General features: G+C 43.8%; 1 protein-coding gene across 1 annotated transcript in view; it reads right to left on the bottom strand.

The window, feature by feature from the left end:
- Window positions 1–235: 235 nt before the first annotated feature.
- The window catches only part of PHLPP1 (PH domain and leucine rich repeat protein phosphatase 1), a gene marked incomplete at its 5' end in the record, with an annotated part of 66,284 nt that continues 56,907 nt past the window's right edge, over window positions 236–9,612 (bottom strand). Inside the window, 4 exons of the mRNA XM_010291178.1 lie at window positions 236–2,301; window positions 4,220–4,448; window positions 6,654–6,848; window positions 7,790–7,894. Coding sequence (XP_010289480.1) covers window positions 1,186–2,301; window positions 4,220–4,448; window positions 6,654–6,848; window positions 7,790–7,894 — 1,645 coding nt within the window. The remainder of the gene's footprint in view (window positions 2,302–4,219; window positions 4,449–6,653; window positions 6,849–7,789; window positions 7,895–9,612) is intronic.

A 9,612-nucleotide genomic window follows, 5' to 3' on the forward strand; every position in this document is an offset into this window, starting at 1 on the left:
AAAAACAAAAAGGAAACAGGTCAATTCCTCAGAGTTGTTTCCTATCTTCTAAAGGCCATTTTGCATGGCCTTTAAATTCTAGAAGTACTCATGAGCGTCTGCAGTTAGTGTAAAGATGTGATCAAGCTGAAAAAGTTTGAACACTTCTTGGTTTAAACTGACCAGCATGCTGATGAACCACAACAAGCTACTGTTTGAAAGCTCCTGCTCAGCTATTCAGACATCAAAGCAGACATCAGGTGTAAATTTCATATTTATTATAACAAAAATTATGACATGTTCATTTGTGCATTCGGCTTTAATATAACTCTTGGTATGTAAATGTTCTACAGCAAATGAGCTCTATACAATCATGCTGGTTGTGGCAGCAGTAAGGAACACAAACAAAATGTGTCTGTAAAAGTAAGGAAAGAAAAAGACCAGAGGAAAACGTGGGTTTCTTTAAAAGGTCTACACCATCTTGGCTCTAGCTAACTTGTACACAGCCACTCAGTCTGTTATGCTCAATGACCATGGCCCAAAGAGTTGCTTAAGAAAAAAAGGTCAGTTTTTCAGGTTGTGTCCTTAATGCCAAGGCTACAAAACATGTAAGCATCACTATACAACACTGAGCTATTTACAGGAATTTCCCAATCAACTGTTCTCTCAGAGAAAATTAGTGAATCTCAGTGACTTAAGTCACCTGAAAGAGTAAAGCAACTCCTAGGAGTTAGTCTCCATATACTACAAATGTCTATCATTTTCAAGACCAAAAAAAGCCTTTTCTCTCAAAGAAATACAGTATTACAATATTACTTAAATCATTTAGCACTGGCTACTGCCCTGCTTTTCAAACAAAACAAACAAGCCATTTTAAAAAATATTACATCATCATCTGTTTCTCAGCAATATATTAAACCTTTTTATTTTTTTTTTTGTTGTTGTTGTTTTTTGTTTTTACACTTGATATGTTAAGGGAAGGTTAACTATTTTAAACTTTACCAGTCAAGCGTCTCTAGAAGAAAGTCAATGAATATTAAACCTAACAAACTTAAAAGCTGCAGTTATCTGTAGTGGCAGGATAAGGAAAAGGAAGTATATAAAGGAAAAGGATAAGGAAAACCCCTGCTGTAATGCGAGCCCACTGGGTCCCGCACTCAAGTCTCCTTGCTTGTTAGTTTATTTCCGAGCACTAAATAGAGTGGGTCATAGTGGTGTATCGTAGTAGTCTGCCAGGTGGTCCATCGGATACTGCCGCTGCTGCTGCTGTTGCTGCTGCTGTTGTTCCTGGTGCTGCTTCATAATCTCCTTGACTTCTTCTTCAAGCTCTGGTGGGATGATGAACTGGTCGTCGGGATCGGGCTGTGCTGGAGCAGCAAAGTAGCCTCCTGTTTTTCTGAGTGGCGCATCTGTTGCAACTTCAATCAAGTTATGGCTCCTCTCCTGGGGTGCCACAGAACCGTTGCCCCGCCGGCGCCCTATTGTGCCCATGGCAGAACATTCAGCTTTCCTGGGAAGGCCGGGCTCGTCTTCATTGGCACTGATGACGATACCTTCGTCGCTGGCTTCCACCGGCACATGGAGAAGCTGCTTCTCCTTCGCTCGGCTGCAGTGGATGTCCACCTCCACGCGGCTGCCGTTGGTGAACACCCCCTCAATCGGCTCCTCATCGTCACTGTCAAGGCCGTTGTCGGAGAAGGCGCTGGAGAAGGTGGCGCTGGAGAGCTGCCGTTGGAAAGAGTTGGACAGGCAGACGGGGTGCAGCATGCAGCGCTGCTCCCCAGGGTAGGCTGGGCTGTTCTCGTTCATGGCTACCTGGGGAGGCTCATCGGAGGCCGTGGACCCCACCTCACTGCTCATTTCGGAGGTGGAGATCTCACTGCTGATCTCCGAAGCCATGCCGCTGCTTGAAGACGGCATCCCAAGCGCATCTGTTGGCCTGTCCTTGATGACCACATTGACAGACTGGGGGAAAATGCCTGGGCTGGGGGGTGGGACCCCATTAAGTTCACAGCAGCAGAAGCTGTCCTCCGTCACGTTGAGCTGAACCACAACAGCACTGATGCTGTCATTGCAGCCGTAACTCTGGGCCAAAGTGCAAAGCTTCTTCGCGGCTGCTAGCGCATCAGGCACGTTTCTGACTGCCTCCACTGCTTCATCCATCGAGAGGCTGTCCCACAGCCCCTTGCTCCCCAGAATGAAGAGCTCATCTTGCGGAGTTAAGGTGATGGACTGGACGTGAGGACGCGGCACAACACTTGGGTGAAGGAAGGTGTACCCCAAGATTCTTGTTGAATCCGTCACACCATTCACTTTGCCATCCTGAAATCAGAAAGGACAGGAAATTGGAAACAAAGCAGACAAGGATACACAGCACCTGCACCTCCTTGCACCAACATACCCCCAACACTGCCACTTACAGACAAGACGACAGAAAAGTAAAGTGGCTTGCAAGGAGGTGACAGAGCTGGGATTAGAGCACAGGAATGGCTGGTTTGCAATCCTGCGCTACACTTCCTACACCTACTGATCTGTCATGAGCATCACCTATGCACAGACCAACAAAGCAGAATTCTGCAACAAAGAGCCATCTATTCTGCTCCTGCAGCTGCCAGAGCCAACTGGGCTAATGTTTTACCAGTGAGTCAGACTTATCCCTCCTCCACCCACGATATCTGGCTTTATACACGGCAAAGCCACACACAGCTCCATTTGATATAGGGGCAGGTCATTCAGTTATGACTCTTCTCTTGCAGCTGTAACAATAGTAGGTTTCATTTTGGCTCATCACTTTGGAAACAAAAGTTCATTTAAAAAAAAAAGACTAAATGAAGACTGCAAGTCAAATGCAGCAGAGCAAGTCTGCATTTCTCAGCTGAGCTGTAGTGAAATATTTTACATGCCCCAATTATTTACTATGTTCCACTTAGATAGGACATTTCCAAGGGGAGGTGGAATAATATCTGAAGGGAAAACGTCAGTAAAAGTGGACGTATTTGAGAATTAGATCCCATGCACATCCAAATCCCAGGATCCTGTCCTGGTCAGAATCCAAGCTGCCAGAATAAGCAGAGCAAGTGTCTGAAAGAGCAAGCCTGGCTATCTGTCAGCCTGCTGGGTATAGCTGCACACTGCGTGTTTGGGAACAACAAAGGTGAAGATTTACACTCATTTGGTCCAGCTGATGACTGCAGTGGTTATTATAAAGCACATAACCACAGAAAAGTGAACCAAGACTAAAAAAAGCTTCCCCTTTAAAACCACTCAGAAGAAAAAAAAAAAAAAACCAAACAAAAACCTTGTGGCTTGTTAACTTCCCCATTAGAAGGCTGACAGCAGTGATAAGCCATCAACATGCATGAAATCAGTGAGTCATCTTAAGATTCAGCACAGAAATTTCCCTTTTCCTCTACGAACACCACAATGAGCGTGCCTCGGTGAGGCACACTACGTTGGAGTGACTCCCTTCCAACTTGTCACATTTGAGATCCCAGACGTCATCTTTCCCTGGCAAGATCAATAGGCACATGACTTATCCCCCCCACACACAGACACACACCCTGCTCATGGGCATACAGCAGTGTTTTCTGCGCTTTCCTCCACCCTTAGGAGGATTCACTATTTACCTACTCCTATGCATGTGTCACACAAGGCAAAGCAAAATTGACAGTGGTGGTTTCAAGCATGTAAGAAAGGAATAAACAGTTTTCTCTTCTCTCATGAGGATTCTCCTCTCTCATCTCCTGAGCACAGGATGGATTTTCCTTTTGGGCAACTGCTCTCCTCAAGAGCCGTCTGTCAAAGGCCAGCTCTGGGAACATAGGAGCTCAGACAGCGAAGTCAGCCTGCCAGAAGCAAGGAATCTCCTAGGGGAAGGATGACATTGCTCCAGGTGCTCTGCCCTCTCATCCTTTTTGATTGGTGAGGCTCTTTGTGACAGCTCCAACACGGCCATTCCTCTCCCCTTTAGGAGGAGGGTGTTTGCTTTCCTGTTTCAATGCAACATGCTCACAGTTGCTCATTCTCTGAAGCTAACCAAAATCCAGCACGGCAATGGAATGGAAAAGCAATGTGATTGCATGATATGAATCACCCTGAAGGGAAAAGTGCAACTGTGGAACCCATACCATTAACACTACCTCTTAGAGGTTACTAAAATTGACATGTAATTTCATGCATTGCTGTGTAAATACTCTCCGAGGAAGCTGCAAGTTGCAACAGTCCCGAACTGTTCTCTAACCTCTGTGATAATGGCCTTATGCTGTTTAATCCTCTTCAGTTCTTCTTCACAGTTCATCATGTAACACCTGGACAAAGGCAGAGGTTTCCCATTCCGGCAGAGAACAGTTTGGCACTTCCCCACGTTTGCTGAGGTTAGCGTGAAGCATCCACCAGGGTCCATGGGATCATGTTTTATATGGCAAAGGACAGCAGAGCCTCCAAGTTTTTGTCCAGCTGTTCCAAGTTTCCTGGAATTTAAACAAAACAGTGATTGTTCTTTAATTGGAAAACAAGTGTTATGGCTACTATGGAGAAGCAGCCGCTGTTCTGCAACCACAAGTACTCAGGGCACTGACTCTATTGGATCACTGTGACAGAAACAAAAGTCTCCACTGAAGACTGTGACACTACAGCAGCACTGCAGAGAAATCACGTGCAACTCTCGGGCAGTGTGTTATTTACACATATGCAGATACTCAAATCTGCTCAATTTTAGAACAACAACAACAGAAAATCTTTGCACTTTTAAGAGTTGCACAGTTGTCTCTCTTCCTCTACATCTTGAAGTCGTTTGTTCTAAAGGTCAGATCAAGGGAAACAGAGTGTTAGAAAAGTACTGAGGACTACTAAATGAGTACAGGTAGAGCTTAAAAAGGCGGTTCATATTATCCAGCTGGGTCTTTGGCTTCTGAAGCTACAGATTTTATTATGAAAATAGTAATTCTAACTGTAAAAACTTTGGTTTTGACCAAAAGCAGAAGGCAGAGGTTCACTGTTTTGTGATGTCTTCAGAATAATGCTCTTAAAGTATCAAATGATGACCAAAAAAGCACAGTGGCTGTTAACTCCTCTGTAAGAATGCACACTTTTCATTTATCCTGTCAGTTACTAACCTGTTAAACAGATTCATGGAAATATTTAAGCCTGCTGTTTTAGCAGGAGTCATAGTGGGGAAAAAAAGATCTATGGATAAAACTGCAGTATTCAGAATCCTGTCATTAGAACGTAAATGCATTTCAATACTAGATTGTGAAAAACTATCCATCCTTCCCAGGATCTTGTTTACCAGGGCCTTCTCCCATAGCAATTAGGAATTACAGTAATTAGAAAGCTAATTATAGAGGTTACTAAAATTTATATTAAGGCTAGGTATAGCTATTGATTCAAAATTCTGGGGAAAGAATGCACAATTAAATTTGTAACCAACCAAGCTTCAATGTCCTTTTAAATTTCATTTAAAAAAAATACACTTCAGGAGTGTTGCATATCATCTGTAATCCTCCTCAATGAATGGTTAAATGCAACTGGAATGAATACTACTTCTGGTTCTCCAAAGAAGTGGTTAGCTTATTTTGACTTCAGACCAAAAAAAAAACCCAAAAGGCAGCTTTTTGTAGGACTGCCACATTCCTGTGAAATTGCATTAGTAGTAAACAAAACCACTTAGTAAGTGCTTTCTATACTCAAATTTGTTATTATTTTTTAGTATCTTAAGTTTATGGCAACCACCTTCTCAGCTATCTGTTGGAGGCACTGTTATAAGCCTTTATGGGAAGGGAGCGTTTTCTTTCTGGTGTTTGTAAGGCTCAATACCACCCTACTGCCTTCCTGTCTTTTCCAGTATCAGAACTGCAGTATTTTTCCTTTCCAAAGGCACAGCAATTGAACAATAAGCAACGATACTTTTAACTTGATCCATTTCCTCAGTCCCTAAGCTGCTTATTTGCTTTCTCCTTTGTTTCCCTGACCTCTTCGTTCTCCTTTGTTCAATTCCCTCCGTACTCCTCCTTCGCTCAGTGTGTCCCCAGGCACAATTTCTTCTTCTGTCAAGAACAGCATGCACGCAGGTTTCCAAACCACGACACAGAGCTACTATTACACTCACAGCTATCGTATCACAATCTCTTTGGATGGGTCCTGCTCAAATAATATTCTAAGGCCGATGGGATGACAGGAGATAGACACTTCTAAGGAGTCAGACTACATGTTTTAAATATCTGTGTAGCTTTAAATAACCTGAATTGGCACAGAGAAACAGAAAGGATCAGCCCAGGCTTTGCAATTAGTAATAGTCAGGAAGTTTAAAAGATGATCAAGAGATTCATACTGACTTGGTTACAGCCAATTGTGAATCGTGAGACTTAAAGAAGATACCAGAAAAGAGTAAACCTCCACCCACCACTTAGTCAGGAGCATTTTGTAACTATGCAGATGGGTTTTTTCTTTTTGTTTGGGTGGAGAGGTGTTGGGGTTTTTCTCCCCACACCTGAAAGGAACAGAGGACAATATTCACAGAACAAGCAATAAAAGAAAACACTGTAGCCAGATACCAAGTTTTTTTTCCCCTTTCACATTTTTTTGAAGCAAGAAAGGAACAGGAGTCTGACCTGAAAGCGAACAAGCTGCCCAGTGAGCATACGCAAGGTAAAAAAGGCTTCGGGTCCAAGACTCACCTCTGCATAACAATGAAAGTGTTGATCATGTATTCCTCCTCATTTTTTGTCTTCTGCAGCTCTTCTGCCAAGATGTCGCTCATTGTGCACTGCAGCAGATATGGCACTTCCACGTTGCGGTCACCATCAAAAACACCATAAAGAGCCTCCCGGTTGTCGCAGAAGTTATTGGCTGAAAGCGCTGCCACACACAGCCTAGTGAAAAAACAAAGCAGGAGAACATCAAGGTTGTTACCCACTACTAGTTTCTATCTTGTCATTCTGATCAGACAGATGCAGCCTGGTGTGAGCGCTAGTTTTAGCCACCTCTATTCACAAGCATTTCAGGACTGCTTTCTGAGCTGTGGAGAAAAGAATCAGGCCCATCAATAGTGCTAAGATGTGAAGAGAACTATAGTGGAAGTTCAAGCCAAGCCCTAAGGATTCTTCCTCCTTTTCAGCATGTGAACAAGTCCCTTATTTGTAGAAACAGGGGGAAAAGTATCTCTGAAACAACATCAGTTTAACCTGCGGTTGCTCCTCCAAAAGCAATCCTTGTGATTTAACATACCAATGACCAAGTTGTGCATTAAATCAGTTAACAGTCAGTAAAGGCTTGCTGGCACTTGCTACGGAAACCTAGGTAGCAGAAGATTTCTAAAAAGGTATTTAAGGAACAAAGAAAGATTCATCACATTGCCAGCAACACAGAGACTAGCAGACTCTTGGTACATTATTTGTCAAGTGCTGCCTTAGTCACAGGAGCTCCACGCACTATGAATATTCAGAGTTTTGGCCATTCTGCCTCTTCCTTTAGTATCTCCGATTTGCTTGGTAAACATCCTTTGGTTGAAGATAAAAGAAGCTTTGCCAAGAGGAAAATGCTTTTAAACACTCGGATCTTTTGCAAGTACCGGAGTCTTGCATAGACAAAATGTGTCAGTTACACTTGTATCTTAGCAACTTCCCTAACAAAGACCAAAGTGGAGAGCCAGGCAGGGGCCCGGTATACAAATACAGAGTCATGGCATGGCCTCTGCCTTTGTGAGGCCCAAAACGTCCCCAAAACTTTCCCTGAAAAAAGGATTTCTTTGTATCTGCATAGAGGCGCTCTGCTGCTAGGATGCTCGTGTAACGCAAACCACACCAGGTCGTACTTGTTCTTAACGCCCGACGCTTCTGTGTAACCGTGACTCCACACCGCTGGCGCTCCTGAAGCATCACCGGCCGAGGGCTGGTCGATCTTGAAGCAACGGATATTGCTGCAAGGAGAAAGGAAAGGGTAAAGATGCAATGGATTAGAGTGCTGACACGATCCAGCTTAAAATGTGAAGATAACACATTTTTCCCCTCTCCCAGTTCTTTGTAATACGTTTAATAGAAGAAAATGACGCAGGACATCCAAAGTGGTTACTTTTATAAGTCTACATACAAAGAACAACAACCAAAAAAGCAGTAAATAACTGAACCTGTATGATGGTGTCAGCTGTGCTATTTTGCTTAGGTGGCTTTTCTTTCCCTGCCTTCACCCCTGGGCTATTTGTTTCAAACCTGGCCCAGCAGGAACACGAGGCACATTTGTCACTAGCTTGATGAAAGGCAGTACAGGGGAGTGATTTTTTAACTTATACATCTCTCCCACCCATTTTAACAAGTCTCTGGGCTCTTTTCATTGTACTCAAATGAAACCTCCTGCATGACCCACACCATCACCTAAATGAAAAGAAAAAAAAAAAAGGGGGTGTGTGTGTGTGGAATTCTTTAGAAACAGCAATGTGTAGTAACGGCCTTCCATGAAAATGCCCACAAAACAGAAATTTGCTCCATCCTGGTCCTGCAGCAACCTGCAAGAGCCAGCCTACGATCCTGACAGCGGGCACAGCCCTTCTGCCTTCCCCCATTGTGCAGTCCAATTTTTACTTAGGCCCTTGATCCTCTACCCTCCAATTTACTACCAACATAGCCTTTTGCCTGAATTTCAAATATCTCACGCAGCACAGTAGACTTAAAAAGGGCCCAGCCCTCCCTGTTTATATCCTTCTCTTCACAGCCCTGCTTTGCTGGGGAGAGATGACCTCCCCCCTGCTCTCTTCCAAAGGCAGGGAAAGCGAGCTCCCCACACGCTGCAGACACTTCAAAGACACCCGAATCTTTCATGAACCAAATGAATCATAAAAGGACACAAGCAGAAAGGTCTAACTGTTCACTCCGAGCATTCACTTTCCTCTATCCAAACCCCGACCTGACCTGAACACACGGAAAATTCTTTTCAGTATTGCACAGCCTTCCTCAACTAACCTGAAGTACTGTCGCATCCAGTTCGATGTCTTTTTACGCTAATAGTCAAGGTGTACATCAGTAATGGCAGATTCAAAGCAAACAAATTACATAAATAATGCTAAAACCACTGGTGTTCTAAGACCTTGGTTTTGCAGCCCTCTGTGTGACAAGCAGGAGGGAAACATCTCACCACGAGCATTAGAAAAGATTATCTGACCCCAAATCAAACTGCAAACCTGGATCTCTTCTAAAATAGGAGAGATTTTAATTTGGTCTGCACCTGCAAAACACTACACAGATGAGCAAACGCACTTTCTTTGCAGACTTCTCAAACAAGGCTCTTAGCATCCAGGGCAGAGGAACTAGGATCAAAAAATGGTTTTTGTGTTTGTTTCGTTTTCAACTGGGTTGACTGAACCCTGGTTCCTGGGCAGGTCAAGGACCCAGAGTTGTCTCAAGGCTTCCCAGCAGTGGTGAAAAAAGCTACCTCAATGCATTGCTTTCAGCTTCCTCAGTGGCACCACTACAAATAGACCATGTGCCTGGAAAGGAATGATATCCAGCAGCACATCCTATGCAGGGAATATGGGCTAAGGCTTCTGGACAGTATGGTTTATTTTCCCCCTAATTTAAAATGACTGTTACAATAGAACTAGATGCTCCTTCCTAAAAATCCGAGTAGCAGTATCTCCCCCCCCCC

This window comes from Phaethon lepturus, unplaced genomic scaffold (assembly GCF_000687285.1).
Source record: "Phaethon lepturus isolate BGI_N335 unplaced genomic scaffold, ASM68728v1 scaffold3620, whole genome shotgun sequence".
Taxonomy (NCBI): Eukaryota; Metazoa; Chordata; class Aves; order Phaethontiformes; family Phaethontidae; genus Phaethon; species Phaethon lepturus.